The sequence below is a fragment of the Macaca mulatta genome, chromosome 10 (assembly GCF_049350105.2).
Source record: "Macaca mulatta isolate MMU2019108-1 chromosome 10, T2T-MMU8v2.0, whole genome shotgun sequence".
Lineage (NCBI taxonomy): Eukaryota > Metazoa > Chordata > Mammalia > Primates > Cercopithecidae > Macaca > Macaca mulatta.
Genome location: NC_133415.1, coordinates 63,495,251 through 63,519,563, shown reverse-complemented (window position 1 = coordinate 63,519,563; position 24,313 = coordinate 63,495,251). Strand labels below are relative to the sequence as shown.

The 24,313-nt window shown below is 40.4% G+C and overlaps 1 protein-coding gene across 7 annotated transcripts in view; it reads right to left on the bottom strand.

Moving 5' to 3' along the window:
• Nucleotides 1-24,313, bottom strand: part of RALGAPA2 (Ral GTPase activating protein catalytic subunit alpha 2) — a 322,744-nt gene that overhangs the window by 134,139 nt on the left and 164,292 nt on the right. For all 7 annotated transcript variants that reach the window (XR_013398579.1, XR_013398580.1, XM_015149541.3 and 4 more), the window contains 7 exon segments: nt 23,031-23,159; nt 13,877-14,005; nt 12,967-13,025; nt 8,838-8,946; nt 3,430-3,540; nt 2,029-2,097; nt 1,611-1,748 (listed from right to left, as the gene is read on the bottom strand). Coding sequence is in view for 5 of the 7 variants with exons in the window: in XM_015149541.3 (XP_015005027.1) it covers nt 1,611-1,748; nt 2,029-2,097; nt 3,430-3,540; nt 8,838-8,946; nt 12,967-13,025; nt 13,877-14,005; nt 23,031-23,159 (744 nt within the window). In the remaining 2 variants the exon portion in view is untranslated.

The window sequence follows — 24,313 nt, the reverse complement described above, 5'->3', positions numbered from 1 at the left end:
TTACTACGAGGTGACTTTTACAGTGATAAAGCAATTTTAAGAGAAATCTTTAAGAAAAGAAAGAACTCAGAAAAGAGATTTACATAAGTGATTGTGGCTAATGCAGTTGGTCCAAACCAAGCTCTGTACAGGTTTATAAGCCACAAAAATAACAGAAGTATCTAATGAATCCTAATATAGTTATTAAAATCTTTAACTACTGCAGAAACCGTTTAAGAATACACAAATACTTTTTAGTAGAATTTCAACCACAATTAGGTATTTTTTTTAAAGTAAGACTTTTAAAAATAAGGCAATAAAGTAATCAGTCTGTGACTTGGACTCTTCTTTTATTATTAAAGGTTTCTTAGTAAAAGAGTAAACCACAGACTTTTCCCTCCATAACAGTAATTATTCAGTGGACATGCAAATGCTAAATGAATAGCCAAGGTTTGAGAGAGACTGTTAAGACAAATTACAGAAGGATATTATAAGCAATCCAGAGCAAAGGCCACCCCTAGTCATCAGTGTGTATGTGTGTGGGGGGAAGGGGTGGGGGGTTAACTAAGAATATTTTAAGTATTATAAAAATGATGAAGCTAATTACTTTGATGTGAAATAATTCCTTAATTTATTTCTTAAGAATTTTTTGAGGCAAAATGATTACTGAGACCATTAAACCTTTTTCTTCCTTTGATAAACAGATTTTGTCAAAGTAATGCTGTATACAAATAGTTAGATAAAAGAAATAAGACCTGGTGTTCTATAGATCAGTAGGATGGCTGTAGTTAACATTAATCAATTGTACATTTCAAAATAGCTAGAAGACAATAATTCCAGTGTCCCTAGCATAAAGAAAAGATAAACATTTAAGACAGACATCCCAATTACCCTGATTTGATTACGTGAATGTATCAAATTATCAAATGTACCCTGAAAATATGTACATCTAATATATGCAACAAAAATAAATTAATTTTTTAAAAAGAAGTTATTTGCCCTAGGGAAAAAGTTAATGTAGATATCCCTATAATATGAACAGTTCTTTCTTAAGTAGACATAGAACATGTTCCATGAAAATTGAAGAATTCTGACAAAACTGCAGTTGTTTAAAGAATAAAGATGATACTCATGTAAAATGCATGCATCTTTAACTTGGTAACCACTGCTTCTTTATATCTGTTCTGCTTTCAGTCCTTAAGTTATTTACAATTTTTTTTTTTTTTTTTTTGAGATGGAGTCTTGCTCTGTTGCCCAGGCTGGAGTGCAGTGGCGAGATCGCCTCTCACTCCAAGCTCTGCCTCCCAGGGGTAGCTGGGACTATAGGCGCCCGCCATCACACCCAGCTAATTTTTTGTACTTTTAGTAGAGACGGGGTTTCACCTTGTTAGCCAGGATGGTCTCAATCTCCTGACCTCGTGATCTGCCCACCTCGGCCTCCCAAAGTGCTGGGATTACAGGCGTGAGCCACCGTGCCTGGCCAAGTTATTTACTTTTTAAGAAAAAGTTTAGCCACCATAAATCCTTTTCAAAAGGGCAATGACAAATAAGTACATGCATAAGACATATTTTGGTGGTTCTCTGGCATATAAACCCACACTCCATTCCCCCAGACCCGGGTGGAGACTCACCCTGTAGATATAATCCAGCAAGGGGGCTCTGGCCGAATGCTGCTCCTCTAGGACTGCCGTGGACACGGGGTGGAGAAGGACACTCACGGGCAATGCCATGCACCAGTCCAAGAGGCAGAGTAGCAAGGACACAATAAACTGGAAGAAGAACATGCCCGGTAACTTATGGTGCAGTCTCTTAAACCTCACTACAAGCAGTAATAAGAGAATTGTCCCTACGCATAGTATTCAGTGGACATGCAGGTGCTAGATAGGCAGGTAAGCAAGTAAATAAATAAATAGCATTTTCACAAAAAAGACTGTTAAGGCCAATAGAGAAGGATATTACAAAGGATATCACTAGTTGTAACATTATTTATCATTTTACCTTACATTAAAATAAAAACTCTAGGAAAAACTTAGTTAATGTGCCACCTACCTTCTTGTCTGTTTCCACTGAGGAGTACTCTGCACTTGGTAAAAGAAAAGCAATTGTGGCCACAAGGATCTGCATAAAAGATAAATCCCCAATCAAACAGACCATATTTGTAAGCCTTTGTAAGCCCATGTTAGGAATCCCACGATGGCCTTGCAACTAAAGCCAGCTTGGTGCCAACTCACCAAAGAAAGGTGATACAAAGCAGAGGGCCAGCTGTGTGGTGATCTTGAAAATTAGGAAAAGACAATGGGGTCACATCCAGTTTCTACTCTACTTTTCTGGTTGAAAAATTAGGGGGGAAGACAGAGAAAAGAGTATTTCTCTCTGCAGTCACATAATTCTGAACCTCAGTTTCCACAGTTTTCATAGTGAAGTGAAAAAACACTTCCAAAAATAATTATGAAAATGCTCCCATTTTCTCCACCTGCTGTCCTGGTGTAAACAGCACCCCTTTCATTCTCAAAAGCAGTCCCATTTAGACGATAAATTACATCGTCACCCCAAAACCCTACTTTCCATTTCAGAGCATTTTATGTTCCCATGTCCAAACTCCATTTCACTCTAGGTCACTTAAGGTCAAAAATCACTTGTGCCTTTTAATGTACCTCTGAGAGAACAAAGTGATCTTTCCAGGGAAATCTGTCTAGGGCTGAGAGAAAATAAACCAACATCACTTCTTCTCTCTCCTTGTAATACCTCACGGGGACAAATCAAATTTCCTCGAAGAGTTACCACTGGATGTATAAGAACAGGGCATGTGTTAAAAGTGCAGCTATAAAACTCAGTAGAAGTGCCTTATCCCATGGACACCTATGGGAGTGACGGTGCTTGCTTGTGTACAGGCGAAGCACACTTGGACGCAAGTGGCCTTCAGGATATGACTGTTGAGAAGATTCTTCCTATTCCTTCCACCCCTCTCTCCCACCAGTTACCCACACAGAGGTTATCATGGTAGCAATCTCATTACGGCCAGTAATCCTGCCAGGGCAGAAAGTGGGGTCCAGGGCTTTAGTCTGGGAGAGACTTCTGTTTTACACAACAGCCGCCCCCTCCACCCCTCACGGAGGGCATCATAACCAGCTGCCTACTCCTTGTTGGCACCATCCAAATTGCTCTTGATGAATGAAGCCCAATCTACAAAAGGTTTCTTTGTTGTGGTCGTGCCTGCCTTTCAAACTCCCCAAGTATAAGCCTCTGTCTGGAACACTGCTGGCTTCTTTACATAGTGCCTGAAATCACAGCTGAGAAGAACCAGTCTAACTTAATCTTAAAACGAGTGACTTGTGGCAATTTAATAGTCGGTTCTCTAACAATTATTTGAACATTTATAATTAATTAAATATCAAATACAATAAAAAGAAAATGCTTATGTTTTAGTATTCCAGAAAAAAAAAGACTTACTTCTGCCATTTTCCGAGGCAGAGAGGTTTCAAACATCTGAAGTTTCTCCCAGTAGGAAACCAGCAACTGAAGCACATCGCAAGCTACCTGGGCCACGATTTTGTTGGGAAACTATAAAAGGAAACCAAATCCCAAAGCAGACACATAACTTAACAGGTACATCATTCTTAAGGACAAAATAGTTACTTCCTCTCAGTTCCTTATAGATTACATTTATCTGTTTTGCCTCAAATTGATGAAAAATATGTCTTACTACCAGAGAGTTTAGACATCGTCACATCATCATTTTAAAACTGCCTCTTCTCTAGCCTCATTGTGTTAATTTACATAGCGTTCTACAGGAACAAGAAGCTTTCATTTACTCATTTGGAAATTAAAACCATAATTTCAAATTTCTTATTCAGCTCACAGAAATCGTATTTTTGACAAATAGAGGAAATTAAAACATATCCCCATACGCTGAACCTTTTACAAGGATTTTACTCATTCTCTCATTGATAAATCTTCACTGACAGCTCTGCAAGGTAGATGTTATTTTCATTTTACATATGGAGAAACAGGGATTGATTAAATGGCTTTCTATCCTATGAAATAAAACTTGACCTACATGTATAACATACTAAGAATGTGTAAAGTTAGAGTATAGGAGAAGATAACGAAGGAATTATGGTATACTCAATTATTTTGAGTACGTTTCCTGAGGCTGGCATGCATCTCAACTCATCACCAAGGTCTGGATGCTTCCATTTATTGTGACGTACCATGTCTAAGGGCAGCACCTTAAGGGTCTTACTTTTTCATGCTGGGAGAGCATAGAAGGGACAAGGGCACCCTCTGCTCTTCTCCCTGGCCAGAACATGGGGCTATACCATTATCCATAACTCATTATGTACGGCAGGAAAAATTCGTCACTGACCCTGGTGTAGGGACACCTCACTCTAAGCCACATGAAGCAGACCATCATCAATGTTCAGTGCCTCAGTGACAAATGTATAGAATAAGGAAGAAGAAAGGGAAAGGTTTTTAATTCTACAGAATAAACAGTTACTGACTACCCCTACCTGAGAGGCACTAGCTAAACCCAGGGCTGTAGTAGTTGCACTCAGGGGCTCTTCACAGCCTTCCCTGGCCACAGAGACCCCACATCCCAGACGATACAATTTCCACCAGCCTTGTTCCATCTCTCAAACACTCTGGCTTGCTTTGGCCCCATGGCCTTTGCACCTGCTCCTTCTAAACTTTGCTTGGAACACTTAATCCCTAGGTCTGCATGTGGCTTGCATTGTTATATCTTTCAAATTATGGCACAAAATGTCATCTCCTCCCTCAGGCCACCACACTGCCCCGAGAGCTGGGTGGTGGCCCACCCCCTCAGCTCTTCAGCTTCATCCTATTCCCCTATTAGATCTCCTTCATGGCATTACAGGCTATCAGAGCTGACCTTTTTGTCTGTTATTTCCTGCATATATTGTTCACCACTATATCTTTAATGCCTAGCATGCCCCCCTTAAGGATGTGCGTGGTGTGCCTAAGGTGAAGATGAAACTCGGAGGGAGTGGGAGAACATGAGCGGGCACTGTGTGTGCTGCTGCTGCACCACAGTGGTAGAGTCACCAGGTGGAAAGATAAGGCTGGCAAAGCTCTGAACTCAAGAAGCTGGAAACAGATAAGGGAAAATTCTGAGAGCTGACCGACAAGACAAAAAGGCTATGGGCAGAGAGTAATGGGACATGGGGCTTGGGGGAAAACAGGCAGAGAGACGGCAACGTGGAAAGAGAGGAGAGCTAAGCTGCTCCTGGAAGAACGCAGGGGGGATGTGGGGTCTCCTTCCAGGCATGGGTGGCAGGGCCCAGGCACCAAGGTAGGAAAGGTCGGTCAGATACAGGGGGCTGCAAGCAGGGTGGTGTTACTGACATGTAATGAAGGAGTGGGGAATGGTGGAGATGAAATAAGCCATTCATTTGCTCTCTCACTTCGCCAGCATACAGTCACAGAATACCGACAGAGAGCCATGATGAGCGCTCCAGCCTGGGGGCTGTACTGGTCAGCCTGTGTGTGGACATATCCCGCTGACAGTGGTATGAACAGTGATCTTTGGGGGCCAGTCTAGGACTGGTGACTCTGATCAGGAGACTCCATATTGGCAGGGTAAGCTGTGTGAGGGATGGACTTGGGTAGTGGGTGGGACAGACCATGGGCATTCAATGGGCATTAAGGAAGTACAGCTGGCAGGACTCAAAGCCAGAAACAACAATGGGGTAAGGAGAAGGAGGAAAGTCAGTGATGTCTCAGAAGACGGGGTGGGAAAAGGAGCAGGGCTGGACAGCTCACAAGAGTTGGTGAGTATGGCTATGGCTTAGAACCACCTCCCCCAACCACCCCATGCCCACCATAAACAAACCAGCCAAGCAAGGCCTCGCTGAGTGGAATGCTCTGCACATTCAAGGGCACACCTAGGTCACCTTTGCAGGGCATTTCTGAAGGGTTCTTACAAGAGAGGTGGCACTGGCTTTACGTGGAGCCCGTAAAGCAGGAAGCCCTGCCAGGGCTTGCACTCTCCGCTACCCAAAAAGCAGGCGGAGGCTCAGCTGGCGGTGGGGCCGATGACCCCACTGCCTCCTCTTTCTCCATTTCTCTCCCTCCTGGCAGAACCCCAAAGCCTCCTAGAATCCCCTGTTCTCATAGTGGTGGCTGTTCTTCTTGTTCCTTGTAGCAACTCTTTCCCTTCCAGTCCTCAGTTCTTTGATTTATGTGCTATGTCCTTAGGTAAAACAACCCAGTTGCCACAGCAACATGGGAACTAGAGGGAGGCAGGGGAAGAGGGAAGTGGGGAGGGAGGTGTCCTCAGAGACCAGGACTTAAGTCAATGAGTTTCCTGTTATTAATAATGGTTAAAGACCCAACAACTTGGCTGCATCCTGATCCCTCTGCTTTCTTAGCAATTCAAGCTGGAGCCAGTTCTTTGACCTTCCTCAGTCCTCTTCCCTTTTACTGCTATCCAGAGGCGGGAGGATTCAGCAGGACAGTCTCTATGCTGTGCTGGGATAGCGGACAGAGGGAGAGCTCAGTATGTGGTAACCACATTGTTTTTCTGGTATCTTATATTTTCCCCCCAAATTATGAAAAGTTGCAGAAAGATTATCTATCCTTCTACTCTGTTAGCATTTTCTATCTCTTTTCTGTATTATACAGAGATACACATATACAGTCATGTACCTCCTAACAATGTTTTTGGAAACATTTGGTAAGCACTGCAGATATAACACTAGTCCCATAAGTTTATAGTGCCATATTTTTACTGTACCTTTTCTATGTCCAGACATGTTTAGAGACCCAAGTACTCACCATTGTGTTCCAATTCAATATTCAGTTCCTACAGTATTCAGTACAGTAGTATGCTGTATAGGTTTATAACCTCAGAGCAACAAGCCATCCCACAAAGTCCAGAAACCATCCAGGTTTCTGTAATACTCTTAATGATATTCACACAAAAATGCAATCACCTAGTGACACTTTCTTAGAATGTATCCCCATCACTATGTGATGCATGACTCTGTGTGTCTGTGTGTGTCTATCTCCTTCAATCTAACACACCACTGAGTTATTAATAGTTTTTCCATGGAAGGAATAGAGATGGGGGAACCGCCTTACATTAACTATACACCTCTAGATTTAAGAAAAATTAAAAATTTAAAAACAGATCTTAGAATTGAAAAAGAGTATTTAAAAATGAATTGGGATCTACATTGATATACAATTTATAGCCAACTTGTTTTCACTTTAATAAATTATATGTAAATATTTCTCCAAGGCTTTGGGAGTCAGGAGGTGTCCTACACACCTCAGTTGTGCAAAACTCCACACATGTGGCCAGAGTATTCTGGGTTTGGCTTTGGCAAGCTCCTTTGGTCCCTAGTCAGCTCATCCACCTCATTTGTGAAGTGGAGGTGGCACTGACACTTCCCCTCACAGGGCAGCTCTGAGGATTAAATCTGCTGACAAAGGTCAGCGGTCAGCACCCTGCTCTGGCTGGAGGGGCACTCTTCTGTGATACTGTGGTTGGATAATTTGTCCATTCCTCATCACAGGGATCAGCAGCAAGTGTTTTTCCAGCTCCCATAATACAACAACCACCCCCACCTCCACTCCCAGGTGTTGTGGAGGAGAAATGGGGGAGGATGAAGCAATGGGGGTGGTCAGAGGGTGTACTTGGGGAACAGGAGGCATTGAGTTTGGTCAGGCAGGGGCCAGACGCCAAGCCAAGGGTGGGAGACAGCACTGGCTGGTCATCCTATGCGCAGAAGCAGATAATACACAAAGGGTGGAACAGCGACTGTTGCTGGCCTGATGGCGACTGTCCCAGGCGTCAGCTGTAAGTGCCGTTGCTATTATAGCTGCGTGTGGCAGCAGCACAGAAGGGCACGCAGCAGCCTGAATGCTGGTGTTAGGTGGATGGATGGTTCAGGGGTTGAACTTTGGTTCAGTGAGGTGGTCATTCTAGGGCCTTGAATGCTCCTGCACCTCAGTTTCTCCACCAGTAAACTGAGGACACTTACCCCTGAACTAAAAACTTACATAAAACCCTCAGCACAGCGCGTGGCAGAGACCAGGCACTCACTGGTTCCCTAAGGGTGATAATGGCAATGCTATTTATTACCACCATTTCCAAGCAGGACCCAGGAAAGGACCCAGCAGGATTTGAGCTTTGGCTTAGAGGCAGCCTAACAGCACATGTGAAAGCTCAAGCTTGTCTTTAATGCCGCACAGATCTGCTTTTATTGCTGGTTCCATCACTTACACCTGTGTGGCCTCAGGCTTGTGACCTAATTTCTCTGGGCCTTGATTTCCTCTGGTATAAAACAGAAATTGCAACATCTATCTTGCAGAGCTGTCTTGAAGATTAACAAAAGTATTTAGAGTTCGCCATTACTCCGACCTAGTGTGAGTGCCCAGGGAATGGCAGTTCTTCTTCTCATTAACAGAACAAAGAGAGAAAGATGTCCTTAAAGTGCCCAAGATTCAGTCAGATGGTAAACACTGAGGGGCCTAAATAGAAGCTGTGGAGGTCTCTCCCAGGCCTGCTGAAGAGGCCACAGCACGAGACCCCACTCTCTTGTCACTCGCACCAACAGGTGACAGGTGTCCTCTTTGCAGCAGGAGCTTCCCAGCCACCAGAGGAACCCATCTGGCCACTGGTCCAGGAACCTCGAGACACTGGTGGCTGGGCTGCAGCTGCCAGCAGGGGAGCAGCCGTCGGTGCCCCTCCCGGGAGCCTCGCAGCACATGCAATGGGAATCACAATCCTTCTATCATTTGGGGGATAAAAAAGATGGGGCTAATTCAAACTCAAACTGTTAAATGCCTCAGATATGGCTTAATGTCCAATCAGCACCACAAACTGGTAATACCTTCAGAGTTACTCCTATCACATTGATGGCCTCTTTCACCTGAGGGTGGCTTGTACACTGTGCAAGCTCTTCACATATCCAGACCCCAAGGGAGCAAACAGCAATGCATCTTTTTAAAAAGAAGAAAACAGAGGAAAACTCTCATGAAACTTAATAAACTTTCTCGGTATTTTCAAATAACAAAACACTTTAAATCTATTTATACAAAATAGCAAAAATTGTAGATTTATTAGCAGAATGTCTTCTTGAAAGGAAAGATAAAGAATCCTCAATAGGCCAATTTTCAGGACAAATAGAAATATTGATAATGGTTTAGTACTTAAATATTTAATTGAATGGTATATTTTCTGTTAATTGTCACAGCCCATGTACCACTTAAGTTTTGATTTGTTTTTGTTTTTGTTTTGAGACAGTCTCGCTTTGTCACCTAGGCTGGAGTGCAGTGGTGCGATCTCAGTTCACTGCAACCTCCACCTCCCGGGTTCCAGCAATTCTCCTGCCTCAGCCTCCTGAGTAGCTGGGACCACAGGCACCCACCACCACAAAATAATTTTTGTATTTTCAGTAGAGACAGGGTTTCACCATGTTGGTCAGGCTGGTCTCAAACCCCTGACCTCGTGATCCACCCACCTTGGCCTCCCAAAGTGCTGGGATTACAAGCGTGAGCCACTGTGCCCAGCTTATCTAGTTTTGTTGAAACTAATAGGTTATTACATTTTACTGTTTCAAGATATTTTTGAGGAAGAATAAAAAACATAAATCTGAGGAAACTGCCAAAAATGGAGTTTGTAATTGTTTTCTTTACAGTAATATGCACAATACCTACCACAAACATAAAACAAATGCTATATTTTATTTTAAAGTATATTTAAATACAACTTTCAAAATAAATTTCACTGTTAATTCCTCTAAACAATGTGCTAGGACCAGATACTCTTTACAGAAAGCTGACCATGCCATATGCATTTCTATTCTGTTTTTAACTCCACAGAAATTTGGCTTTCTGAACTAAAAAGAGAGGAAGAAGAATTGCCAAGACTTTATGATTTAGATGCAGTAGGTGTAGGAAAAAGAAGAAATCAAGGGTTTTCTCTAAATTTCTTAACTGAAAACCTGGGGGAATGGTGGGGCCATGTGGTGAGATGAAATCTGAGGGACAGTCAGCTCGGAGGCGGGGTAGGGGGGTCAGAAGCAGACTCAAGGGTGCAGTTATAGTTGTGTTAAAACATTCAAGTTGAGATGTCAAGTAGGCAGTTTAATATATAAGTCTGAGTATAAAAGGGGCTCAATGAAGAGGCAGATAAATAAATCAGAGGGAAGATGGTATTTAAAGGCTGATCAGAATAAGAGTACCCAGGAAGTCATACAGAGAAGAGGCCCAGCCCTAAACCCTGAGTCACTCTAACATTCATCAGAGGTTAGGTAGAGGAGGAAAGGTCAGCAAAGGGGACAGAAAGGAGAAAGTTCAGTGAGGTAGGAGCAAAATCAGGGAATTATGTTCTGAGGAACACGCACTGTTCAGGAAGAGAGTAACGAGAGACTAACTGCAGGCTTGGTAAGATGCGTGTTCAAATATCTAGTATAACCTCTAAAAGAAGGAAAGGGAGCCTACGATTTAAAAACAATTGAGGTAATAAATAGAATGGAGAAAAATCCAAAAAAAAAAAAAAAAAAAGAAGAAGAAAGAAAAACAGGGGATGGGGAAATGAAGGCAAGATAAAGGAGAAATAAAAGAAGTACCTTATTTTTAATTGGATCTTTCTTTCCTATTAAAAATAAAGTATAACATATGATAAAAGAAGTATATCCAAACAGATCAGTAATTATAACAAATGAAAATGAACCTAAAGCTTCAGTTAAAAAATAAAGATCAGATGGGATAAAATTATAAAATCTGGATATATACAGTTTTTGCAAAGATATCTAAAAGAAGAATATGAAAAGGTTAATTAAAAAGAATAGAAAGTATTACTTAAAAGTAACTAAACCAGTGGTCTTTAAGATAAAAAAAAATCCTCCTTAGAAATAAAGAGTCACTAAAAAAATATAAAATATTTGATTCACTGTATAGGACAATTCTAAACTTTTATGCAACTAATCACATAGCCTCAAAATATATAAAGCAAAATTTGACAGTATATAAGGAGAAATACATAAACACACCAAAATAGCAGGAGATTATAACATTTTTCTTCCAGAAGGTGATCAAGCTGATGAAAAAAAATCAGACAGGATACAGAATATTTGAAGCCCAGGATTAAAAAAATTTAATAAACACAACTAGAACACTATGCCCAACAAAGAACAGGGCATACATTTTTTTCAAGTTTATATGAGATATTGACAAAAACTGACTACCTAGTAGGTCATTAAGCAAATTTCAACAATTTCAGACTGTTGTAAGACATTTTGATCCATAATGCAATTAACTAAGACATCAGTAACAAAAAGATACCTATAGAATTCAGACAAAGTAGTAACTAGCAATAAACATGTAGTCTTAAATGTTTATATCTGTAAAGGAGAAATTAATATACTAAATATATAACCTTAAAGGTAAGAAAATAATATATAACCTTAAAGGTAAGATTGTAAAGAAAACAAAAGGAAGGATAGAAAAGAGCAGAGAGTGGGAAATAAAAGCAAATATACAATAGAGAAGTTGAACAAAGACCAAAGGCTAGTCTTTGAAAAGACTAATAAAATTGACAAATCTTTAGCAAGACTACTTCAGAAAATCAGAGGATACAAAAAACGTGTCAGAGATTTAAAAAGTGGATGTAACCATAGAAGTGAAAGAGATAAAATATAATAGAGATAACTCATATACCAGTATATTTTAAAATTTAGGTGAAATGGGCTAATTCCTAGAAAAGTTTGGTTCATCAATACTGTCAAAAAAGAAAAAAAAAAAAAAAAAAGAAGAAGGAAACCTTAATAGCCCTAAAATCACTGAAGAGAATGAGTCAGTGGTTAATCTTCTCATCAAGAAAATATTAGACCTAGGTAGTTTTACCACCAAGGTCTACTAAATAACACAAGAATATTAATTCTAATTCTGTAAAAACTCTTTCCAATGAAAGAAAATGAAATAGTACTTAACTCATTTTGTGAGACTTTATAACCTTATAATTAAACCTGATAAGCGAAGGATGGGGAAGGAATATTACAGGCCATCAATATAAAAGCAATTTTCCTGAACAAAATATTAGCCAAACCAGGTCTGGTATCACATAAACCAAGTTGAGGTTATCCAAAAATACAATGTTAGCTTAATATTTGCAAATTATTATCAGTTTAGCTTCTGGTAACAGCAGACTAGGAAATTTGGACTAACCCATCTACTGAAGATAACCAAAGAAATTATACAAAATACAAGAGAAAAAAACCCTTAAAATCATCAAATAGCTGATAAGGCAGTGAGGAATGATGGGCTGTTGTCTTGGAATGAGGCTACAGAGGGAGCAGAACATGAACCGTTCCTAGGAGGGAGTAAGAGGCTGAGCTGGGCTTCTGGTGACCTTATGGGGTTTGAAATTGAGGATCGGAGACAGGTGTTCCCCTCCATCAGCATTCCCAGCTTTGGTCTTCACCTTGGGAGGAGAGGCAGAAACTTTTTATCACATAAGTGGCTCAGAAAACCTCATGTATCTTGGTCATAGGTTGCTGGCTACCTCAGATGCCTGGCAGAAGCAGCCAAAATGTTTCCAGACACTGCCAAATGTCTCCTGGGGTAAAAGATCGTCACTGGTTGAGAGTCACTACCCTACACATACACCAACTATTTATATTTATATATTTATATTTCTATAAATATTTGGTTTATATTTTCATTTTCTTTCTTCTTGAAAATTAATTAGAGGATACATGATTATATTTGTAATCTTGCTTTTTCTCACACAAAATAGTGTATTATGTATACTCTTCTGCACTTTACAATTTTTACTTAATAATGATACCTTTTTAAATAATCATGCAAAGCATCTTCCTGGCATCATTCTTCCTATACTTTTCAGTCTGTATAAGAGCTATGTGAAAGAATAAGTGTTTTCTTTTGTAACATTAACTACTTACACATAAATGTGTATCTTAAAATTCTAAAATAGTTTACCTCTTATTCAACATTTACCTTGCATATTCATTTGGTTCTTCTGTGGCATTCTTCAGTAAAATATTTATGAGGTAATGCTAAAAACACAAAATTAAGTAAAATAAAAACTTTTTGTCATAGTTGGTTTCCCACATGTTCTGACCATGTTCCAGGCAGCCAGGAACTACTGAAGTTCAACCAGGGAGCTCAGAGAGCTCATCTATGAGTGAGAGCCTGAGGCGAGAAGAACACTGGGCTTGGGGGAGTGGGTGGTGGAGGATGGGAGTCTCCACAGGGCCTCCCTAAGCCATTCAGCCCGTGGGAGTGGAGCGCTTCTGGTATAAAGCAAATGAGACTTCCAGATAGGAAAATCTCGGTTTTCTTTTACTTTAATTGAATTAAATGTTGTACATTGAATTATATACTGTAATTATGTTTTATAGTTTGATTGATTCTGGGATTCTAAAAGCATTTTTGTTTACCTCAAAGTCAGCTGAGGAGAGAACAAATGCTTACTTTTATTTGCCAATAAATAATTTAGAATCTCAAATTATTAGTAATATTTAATCAGGCCAACAATGTGATTGAGTATTTAGCTTACTTCCATTATTTCTTATAAATTAACTTGATGCACTAATGCAGTTAATTAAGTTAATAAAATTATTACCAAAGGCAATTCACTACATGATTATGATCCCTAGGCCCAATAAACAGGTATAACAAAAAACACCTGCTTTAGCTATAGCTATAAGGTCTAACTGCAATATGCTCTGAATTTAACGTATGTATAGCCCACGAATAGCCTTCTAAAAACACCTACTGAAACATTTAAAAGATACAACAAAATTTCAGGAATACGCAGATTAATATATACTAATGGAAGAGATAATCATACAGCCAGAATTATAAAAAGTGCTAAACTTGAGATACAGTCAAATGCATTATGTACCTTGACATCTTCAGTTCCTGTAATGGCCTCATTTACTTCTGGCACTGACTGCAGTAAAGGAATCTCCTGGTAGGTATTTGGAAAGCAGACCAGAGAGCCAAGGACAGTGACAGCCTCTGAACGAGGCGCCTGCACATAAGGAAGAGAAGCACACACATTTCTCTTTTTGTAAGTTAGAAACATTAAATAAGCGACGTTTTATTCTTCATCCTAGATAAAAAATACCAAACTTGGTCGAGTTATTCTCTTCCGGGTGAATATTTAAGCAAAAGAGGTTTGCCTAAACGGAAAAACAAATTTCTAAGGAATGGAAAATATCACTATACTTGGAGGTAAACAAGTGTTGTGGAAACTGATGTGCAGATTCATTCAGAATTAGAAAGGCCAATGACTCTGTCATGACTGTTTACATTGTTTTACTGCTAATGTTCTCAACAAAGCAGGGTAAAGGATATCAACTTAGTATCATTTTGCTGCTAAGAACAATTAAGGAGAATTCATAAGAGAAGTAGAGATGGAGGTAACTATCAGAGGGTAGAAAGAGAAGACAAACTATCACATTTCCTGTCTATCACCAAGAACTACTTTATGAAACAACATATGATGAGATACTATATCACTATATCTAGTGAGATACTTTTCTCTTATTTGCCCAGTGTTAGAATTAGGTATATACTTAAAAAGGCACGTCCAGGTGCAGTGGCTCACACCTGTAATCCCAGCACTTTGGGAGGCCGAGGCGGGCGGATCACCTGAGGTCAGGAGTTCAAGACCAGCCTGGCCAACATGGTGAAATCTCATCTCTACTAAAAATACAAAAACTAGCCAGTTAGCCAGGCGTGGTGGTGGGCAGCTGTAATCCCAGCGACTCAGGAGGCTGAGGCAGGAGACTTGCTTGAACCCAGGAGATGGAGGTTGCAGGAGATGGAGGTTGCACCAAATGGTGCCACTGCACTCCAGCGTAGGCAACAGAGTGAGACTCCGTCTCAAAAAAAAGAAAAAAGGCATTTCACTAGATTTCAATTCAGTCAACAACAGCAGCTGTGGTTAGCCAAGAATAGGGGATTACACAGGTCTGTCATCAGTCTACTTACCTATCTGTCCATCTATCTGTCTACTATTATGTAATAATTAAAACAATGAAAGCTCACATTTAAGGAGTTCTCACTCTGTGGTAGGCACTCTTCTAAGTGCTGTACAGGCATTTCCTCATAAAGTCCCCTCACCAAGCCAATGAAGGAGAGGCTATTGTTTTCATTTTCCAGTGAGAAAACTGACACTCAAAGAAGTTAAGTAGCTTTTCAATGCCATATGGCTCCTAAGTGATCACCCTGGATTTGAACTGAGGCCATCTAGCCCCAGGTCCAGACTGAGCCTATAGTTAAGCACTTAGGCTATAAAATTAGAGAGTTTTACTCTCTCAGAGAGATGAGGCACGGTATGTGAGGTAGGGGAGGAGAGGCAAATAACAGCTATACACAATTCAGTGAAGCACCTGCTAGGACAGCAACATAGCACGGGAGCCCAGTCCTTCATTTTTTACCTAGCTTGGTTCCCGTAAGTACACAGGTAAATAAAAGGCAATATAAAGCGCGGCAGAGCTATTCTATGGGATGAGGCAAGGACTGGTTCTGCTCAGGATGTTTAAGAAACCTAAAACAAACTGCTGCTAAGGGCCACAGAGGGGAGTAGAAATCAGGCAGGCTGGTGGTGGGTGAGGGAGCCAGCTGAGTAGGGAAGAGGCAGGTGCCCATGAGACGGGAGGCTGAAAGGGTCAGAAGCAGTTGTCTCCAAAGTATGTTCCACTAGGGCCACAGCAACTGTAAAAGGGCAAAAACAAAGACTCCCAGGAAAAAGACGTTGCAGAGACATTTGTCTAAGCACAATTAAATAGAAGCGTTTAACGTGTTACTGTACGCTGTGAATTTCCAAGTGAAGAAGTGTATTTCCCAAAATTACTTGACTATGAACCTGGCTTTCTTCCTTCCCTTTCCCCCAGAGTATCTGGGGAGATTACTGTTCTGAAGAAGAGTTTTTGAAATGCTTGTCCTGAGGTTAGGAGAGAAAAGTCTGGGATGACAACTCAGATGTGTTCAGAGGAACTGAATGCATGCGTCTTTGTGGAGTGCACAGAGAGAGAAGTGATGACAGAGGTCGGAGCCCTGAGGACGTAGAGACAGACAACAGGAAGAATATCATTACCAACCCACAGAAGTCCTCTTTGTGCCCCTCCCATGATAGCCTCCCCTCCCCCAAAGTAACTGCATTCTGCTGTAACACCACAGATTGGTTGTGTCTGGTTTTTCAATTAAATAAATGAAATTAGAGTATATGTTCTTTTGTGTCTGACTTCTTTCATTCATTATGTTATGTAACCGATCCTGTGTTTTCATTGTATATAATAATCCATCTTATGTACACACCATAATTTATCTGTTTCTATTGCTGATGGGCATTTGGATTGGCTCTAGGTTTTGGCCGTTACAAATAATGTTGCTGCGCACAAGCTTCTCCTCATCTCTTGGTGACTTGGGCAAGCCATCTGTGCATCTCCCTCCCCTACTGCCTCAGTGGGGCAGACCTACCTAGCAGGGGTACTTCAAACTGGTAATTACCTTGTGCTAACTGAAAATTCTGACTGAGCAAGTATGCTCCAGCCCAAACACCTTTCACCAGTTCCTCTACAATTTTAACCTCAAGTTTAAACAAGAAAGTACTAACACTCAGAGTGTGGTTCCTTCATGTAACTCTTAGATTCACATTCTCATTCATATTCTCTCTCTTTTAAAAAAACATTTTGGAAGGCTACTTCATTAATTTTGTGTTGATTCTTTTTTTCAACTTTACTAAAGTATAATGAATAAAAATTTATATATTTAAAGTATATACAACATAATATTTTGATATACATATACATATACGTAGTGAAATGATTACCACAAACAAGTGAATTAATATATCACCTCATATAGTTAGTTCCTTTATGCGTGAGTTGTGAACATTTAAGATCTACTCTCTTAGAAAATTTCAAGTTTATAATATAGTATTATTAACTATAGTGACCACACTGAGATCTCCAGAACTCATTCATTCGGCATAACTGAAACTTTTGACCACTGAGAAACATCACCCCATCTCCCTCCACCCCAACCACAGCCCCTGGGAACCACCATTCTACTCTCTGCTTCTAGGAGTTGGACTTTTTTAGATTCCACATATAAGTGACACCACACAGTATTTGTCTTTCTGAGTTTGGCTTCTTTCATTTGGAAAAATGGTTCATTCATGCTGTTGCAAACAACAGAATTTCCTTTGTTTTTTGAAGGCTGAATAATATTCCACTGGAGATATGTACATTTCCTTTATCCATTCATCTGTCAATAGACATTTAAGTTGCTTTCATATCTCGGCTATTGTGAATGCTGCTACACTGAACATGAGAGTGCAGATATTTCTTCAACATACTGATTTCAATTCCTTTGGATATATACCCAGAAGTGGGATTGCTGGGTCATATGGTAGTTCTATTTTCAACTTTCTGAGAAACCTCCATACTGTTTTCCATAATGGCTGTACCAATTTACCTTCCCACCGAAAGTGTACAAGGGGATGAAAATGTGTAGAAAAAATGGTATGATTAGCATACCCAGTACCCAACCATTTACTAACCCAAACACTCATGTGCAATATTTGAAAACAGAATTAAAAAGCAATTCATGGCTGTAACATTTATTCCTACTATCATACCTCAGGCAGATAGTAAAGAAAAATGTATATAATATTATGTAACATTGATATATGTGTTAAAGACCAAGCAAATTCGATGCCTTTAAAAGGCTTAAAAGATAAGGCACTCATGTCTCTTTTATTGTAGTTTCAAAGAACATAACACTTTTTTCTTTATTGCAAGCTGGTTTTGTATTTCATCCTTTCTGAATTTTTTGAAGCACATTCCTGGTTTATATTTCAGTACTTTCTTCCCTCCACATTTTCTAGTTTGTGTTTTTTCCAGGTTCTGGTTATTTCTTGGTTATTTATTTTCCTACCTTGGCAACACTTTTTTATGTGAATTTGACCTTTACATTTATCTTTATACCATCTTTGATTTGAGTAGTCTCTATTGTGTTGATTCTTTCTTTCCAGCTTTACTAAAGTATAATTAATAAAAATTTATGGGCCGGGCGTGGTGGCTCACACCTGTAATCCCAGCACTTTGGGAGGCCGAGGTGGGTGGATCAGGAGGTCAGGGGTTCGAGACCAGCCTGACCAACATGGTAAAACCCCATCTCTACTAAAAATATAAAAATTAGCTTGGCCTGGTGGCGGGCACCTGTAATCCCAGCTACACAGGAGGCTGAGGCAGGATAATTGCTTGAACCCAGGAGGCAGAGGTTGCAGTGAGCCGAGATTGTGCCACTGCACTCCAGCCTGGGCAAAAGAGTGAGACTCCACCTTAAAAAAAAATTATATATTTAAAGTATATACAATGTAATATTTTGATATACATATTGTTTTAATATACATATTGATCCCTATCAATAGGTTTTTAACTTGTGTCTTTGGGGATGTGTTGGTTGTGATGTCAAATCTCATCCTAGTTTTTTCTGTCAGAGGCCTCAAATAAGGAAGAATCACTGTTTTGGTAAGTGGTGATCACAGAGGGAATGGAGCAATAAATGGACATTATATATTGCAATCTAGGCAATATATAATGAATTCAAATAAAAGGAGAATTTTTTTTTTAACGTGTACAAGAGTTCTCTTTCCTCCACATCCTTGCCAACACTTATCTTTTGTCTTTTTGGTGAAAGCCATCCTAACAGGGAGGTAATTATCTCATTGTGATCTTAATTTGCATTTCCCTGGTGATCTTGAGCATTTTTCATATACAGCAGTTCCCTCTTTTTTAAAGGGGATACATTCTAAGACCCCTCAGTGGATGACTGAAACTGTGGATAGTACCAAACCCTATATATACTATTGTTTTTGCAATACATACATATCTTTGAAAAAATTTTAATTTATAAATTAAGCACAGTAAGAGATTAGCAATAACAGCTAATAACGAAATAGAACAATAATAACAATATGACAGCATCACTACTCCTGCGCTTTGGGGCTATTATGTAAAATAAAGATTACCTGAACACAAGGACTGTGATATCACAGCAGTCCACCTGGTAACAGATATGGCCACTAAGTGACTAATGGGTGCGTAGCAGATACCACGTGGATCCACTGGACAAAGCAATGATCCATGTCCCGGACAAGATGGGCCAGGACAGCTCAAGGTTTCATCATGCTACTCAGAATGGTGTGCAATTTAAAACTCTGAATTATTTCTAGAACCTTCCATTTAATATTTTTGGACACCACTAACTGTGGTAACTGATATCAGAAAGTGAAACTGAGGATAAAATGGGGCTACTGTACTATTAGCCAAATGTATGTCTGTAAGGCTACTTTAAGGGCAATCAGGCAAGAGAAAGAAACAAAGCATATTCAAATAGGAAGAGAGGAAGTCAAATTATCTGTTTGCAGATAACATGATTGTATATTTAGAAAACCCCATCTTCTCAGCCCAAAAACTCCTTAAGCTGATAAGAAACTTTAGCAAAGTCTCAGGATACAAAATCAATGTGCAAAAATCACGAGCATTCCTATACACCAATAATAGACAAGCAGAGAGCCAAATCATGAGTGAACTCCCATTTACAACTGCTACAAAGAGAATAAAACACCTAGGAATACAATTTACAAGGGATGTGAACTGCTCAAGGAAATAAGAGAGGACACGAACAAATGGAAAAACACTCCATGCTCAAGGATAGGAAGACTCAATATCATGAAAATGGCCACACTGCCCAAAGTAATTTATAGATTCAATACTATTCCCATCAAGGTACCATTGACTTTCCTCACAGAATTAGAAAAAACTACTTTAAATTTCATATGGAACCAAAAACGAGCCCACATAGCCAAGACAATCCTAACCAAAAAGAACAAAGCTGGAGGCATCACGATACCTGACTTCAAACTCTAGTACAAGGATACAGTAACCAGAACAGCATGGCACTGGTACCAAAACAGACATATAGACCAATGGAACAAAACAGAGGCCTCAGAAATAACACTACACATCTAAAACCATCTGATCTTTGACAAATCTGACAAAAACAAGCAATGGGGAAAGGATTCCCTATTTAATAAATGGTGTTGGGAAAACTGGCTAGCCATATGCAGAAAACTGAAACTGGACTCCTTCCTTACACCTTATACAAAAATTAACTCAAGATGTATTGAAGATTTAAACATAAAACCTAAAACCATAAAAACCCTAGAAAAAAACCTAGGCAATATCATTCAGGACATAGGCATTGGTAAAGACTTCATGACCTAAACACAAAAAGCAACTGCAACAAAAGCCAAAATTGACAAATGAGACCTAATTAAATTAAAGAGCTTCTGCACAGCAAAAGAAACTATCATCAGAGTGAAGAGAAAACCTACAGAATGGGAGAAAAATTTTGCAATCTAACCATCAAAGGGCTAATATCCAGAATCTACAAGGAACTTAAAGCATTTTTTTTTTAGAGGGAGTCGCGCTCTGTCACCCAGGCTGGAGTGCCGTGTCGCGATCTCGGCTCGCTGCAATCTCTGCCTCCCAGGTTCAAGCGATTCTCCTGCCTCAGCCTCCTGAGTATAGCTGGGACTACAGGCGTGTGCCACTACACCCAGCTAATGTTTTTAAATTTTATTAGAGACGCGGTTTCACTGTGTTAACCGGGATGGTCTCAATCTCTTGACCTCATGATCTGCCCGCCTCAGCTTCCTAAAGTGTTGAGATTACAGGCATGAGCTACCGAGCCTGGCAGGAACTTAAACAAATTTATAAGAAGAAAAAAAACAACCCCGTCAGAAAGTTGGTGAAGATTATGAACAGATATTTCTCAAATGAAGACATTTATGTGGCCAACAAACATGAAAAAAAGCTCATCATCACTGGTCATTAGAGAAATGCAAATCAAAAAAACCACAATGAGATACCACCTCACACCAGTTAGAAGCATTAAAAAGTCAGGAGACAATAGGCCGGGCATGGTGGCTCATGCTTGTTATCCCAGCACTTTGGGAGGCCCAGGCAGGTGGATCACGAGGTCAGGAGATTGAGACCATCCTGGCTAACACGGTGAAACCCTGTCTCTACTAAAAATACCAAAACTTAGCTGGGTGTGGTGGAAGGTGCCTGTTGTCCCAGCTACTGGGTGACAGAGCAAGACTCTGTCTCAAAAGAAAAAAAAAAAGTCAGGAAACAATAGATGCTGGAGAGGATGTGGAGAAATAGGAACACTTTTACACTGTTGGTGGGAGTGTAAATTAGTTCAACCATAGTGGAAGACAGTGTGGCGATTCCAGGCTGAACTCAAACTCCTGATCTCAAGTGATTCTCCCACCTCGGCTTCCTGAGTCTCCTATAGCTGTAACTATACTTACGCCACCATGCCTGGCCTCTTCTTCTCTTTTACCTTTCTTCCCTTTTGCTCCTGTCTCTTTTCACTTCTCTTTGTTTTCTAATTTATCTTTATAAGAAAAAGTTAGTGTGTGAAAGCACCAACATGAAATACCAGCTACAGGAAGTATTTTTAAACAGTTTAATTTAAAACCAAGGGCTTGAAGTTTGAATTTACCCTGAAAAGAAGAAATAAGTAAAGTGAAAAAGTAATCACATATCAAACAAGCTTTAGGTTGTTGGATGGCCACACTGATTTCGATACCAATGCGTAGCAAATAGTAAAGCTAATTTTATTTATACCATTTGAAGAGGCAAAAATAACTCTGAATATGTAACAGCTTAAAGAGCACAAATGGAAAAGGTCCTTTCATTTTAAATGTATAACAGTATTCTCTCAAAAAGGCATTAAGATATTGCTTTGGCCATGTGCAGTGGCTCACACCTGTAATCTTAACATTTTAGAGGCTGAGGCAGGAGGATCATTTAAGGCTAGGAGTTTGAGACCAATCCGGGAAACATGGAGGGACTCCAATCTCTACAAAAAATTTAAAAATCAGCCAGGCATGGTGGTGTGTATCTGCAGTCCTAACTACTCAGGAGGCTGAGGTGGGAGGATCACTTGACCTCAGGAGTTTGAGGTTACAGTGATCTAGGCATGATAGCACCACTGCGCTTCAGCCCGGGTGGAGAATGAATGGGACCCTGTCTCTTGAAAAACAACAACAGCCGGGCGCGGTGGCTTAAGCCTGTAATCCCAGGACTTTGGGAGGCCGAGGCGGGCGGATCACAAGGTCAGGAGATCGAGACCACAGTGAAACCCCGTCTCTACTAAAAATACAAAAAATTAGCCGGGCGCGGTGGCGGGCGCCTGTAGTCCTAGCTACTCAGGAGGCTGAGGCAGGAGAATGGCGTGAACCCAGGAGGCGGAGCTTGCAGTGAGCCGAGATTGCGCCACTGCACTCCAGCCTGGGCAACAGCGTGAGACTCCGTCTCAAAAAAAAAAAAAAAAAAAGAAAAACAACAACAAAAAAAGAAAAGAAAAGAAAAAGATACTGTCTTAGTAGTAAAGGTAAATGTAGAGAGTAAAAATAAATTTTTCTGCAGCCCTTACTGATCATTTAGTCCACTTCCAATTTTTTATTACAAAAATTCTGCCAAGGTATTCTGGCATGTTATTAAGAGAATACATATTCACTTCTAGTTAAGATTTTAGTGTTCTAACATTTTAAGAAAATATTTTCTATGAGACTTATAATAACCAAGACTTAATTTTAAAAAATCATACTGCTAATGTACATTTTAAAACTCTCTATTTTAGACATTTATGTCTGTGCCAACATTTACTGGAAAATGCTAATAATATTCTAAGAGACAAGTCCTGCTTCCGACTGTGTAAATGTGCTGAAATATTAGTGAGGATATGATTTCTCACACTTTGGCCTTTTGATGAAACGCCTTTCCAATACCAGTGTGTCATCTTATCCTACAATTTCACACATCAGCTGCCAGGGTATCTACCCTGAGAGCCCAGTTTCACATTGCACTAATGAGTCAACACCTGTTAAGAGTGGAGAAATCTGAACCTTGTTAGCGATTGTGAAGCCTCTTGGGAGCTGGGATGCTGAGCATTGTCATACTCACCGTCAACATGTCTGTGCTAAGGACCCTGGCAGCGGCTGTGATGAAGTCCCCCACCAGCATTGAGAAGCCAGGAAAACCCAGGGAGAAAAAGCGGGGTGGACAGTGCCTTATGATGGTGTTTAAGATATCCTAAAAGGGAAGATAAGAAAACACAATTGTAATGTTCAAACACAAAATTCCAAAGTAGTGTTTGTAGTGGTACATATGACCACTGTATAATAATCTAAGACAGCACAGATCACAGAAAATTTTCAATGAAAGAGATATTGGAAACTGAGCTACTCCAAGGGTTATTGTACCCATTTTAAAGGTGAGAGATTGGAGACACCAAGTTGTAAGATGAATTATGCAAAATCTAAACCATGACTCTGAGACTAGACATTTCTTCTGTCTTCCATGTAAAGGTAGGCTCCTTGGACAAGCTACAGGAGTAACGAGGTAAATATGCAATTAAAACCCTCAAATATCTATCACTAACACAAAACAGATGTCCTGTCTTTAGCTTTCAATTTGCCACAGTTAAAGCACACAGTTACATTAAAATATCTTAAAGTAGGCAACGAGATGGACAATTTCACTCTTCAGATAGTTTTATGTGTTAAGAAATGGGAATATGGCCGGGCGCGGTGGCTCAAGCCTGTAATCCCAGCACTTTGGGAGGCCGAGACGGGTGGATCACGAGGTCAGGAGATCGAGACCAACCTGGTGAACATGGTGAAACCCCGTCTCTACTAAAAAAATACAAAAAACTAGCCGGGCGAGGTGGCGGCGCCTGTAGTCCTAGCTACTCGGGAGGCTGAGGCAGGAGAATGGCGTGAACCCGGGAGGCGGAGCTTGCTGTGAGCTGAGATCCGGCCACTGCAACTCCAGCCCGGGAGACAGAGTGAGACTCCGTCTCAGAAAAAAAAAAAAAAAAAAAAAAGAAATGGGAATATGCAGAGTGCGAAGGTAATGTTGTAATGAGTGAAATGCTAAGGTCAGGGAATCAGCATGGTTCTGAATATATGTGTGATCTCGGTGCAAGTACAAAGTGCACTAGTGGCCTTTTGCACAGTGTGCAGTGTGAAGAGTATCATCTGCCCTAGACACCTTGTGTTCCTGTGTCTGTGATAGCCTCTCACTGATGGCTGGATGCCCCTCACCCCCGGCTCTGGTCTGAAGCAGATATCTAATTCTTGCCTGTGGCAGATCAGGGGTCCACCACTGGACAGCATTCATGCCATCCATGGCCAGGCCACATCTCTGAAGCCATCTGTGCAAGTGTGTGTGTGTGTGTGTGTGTG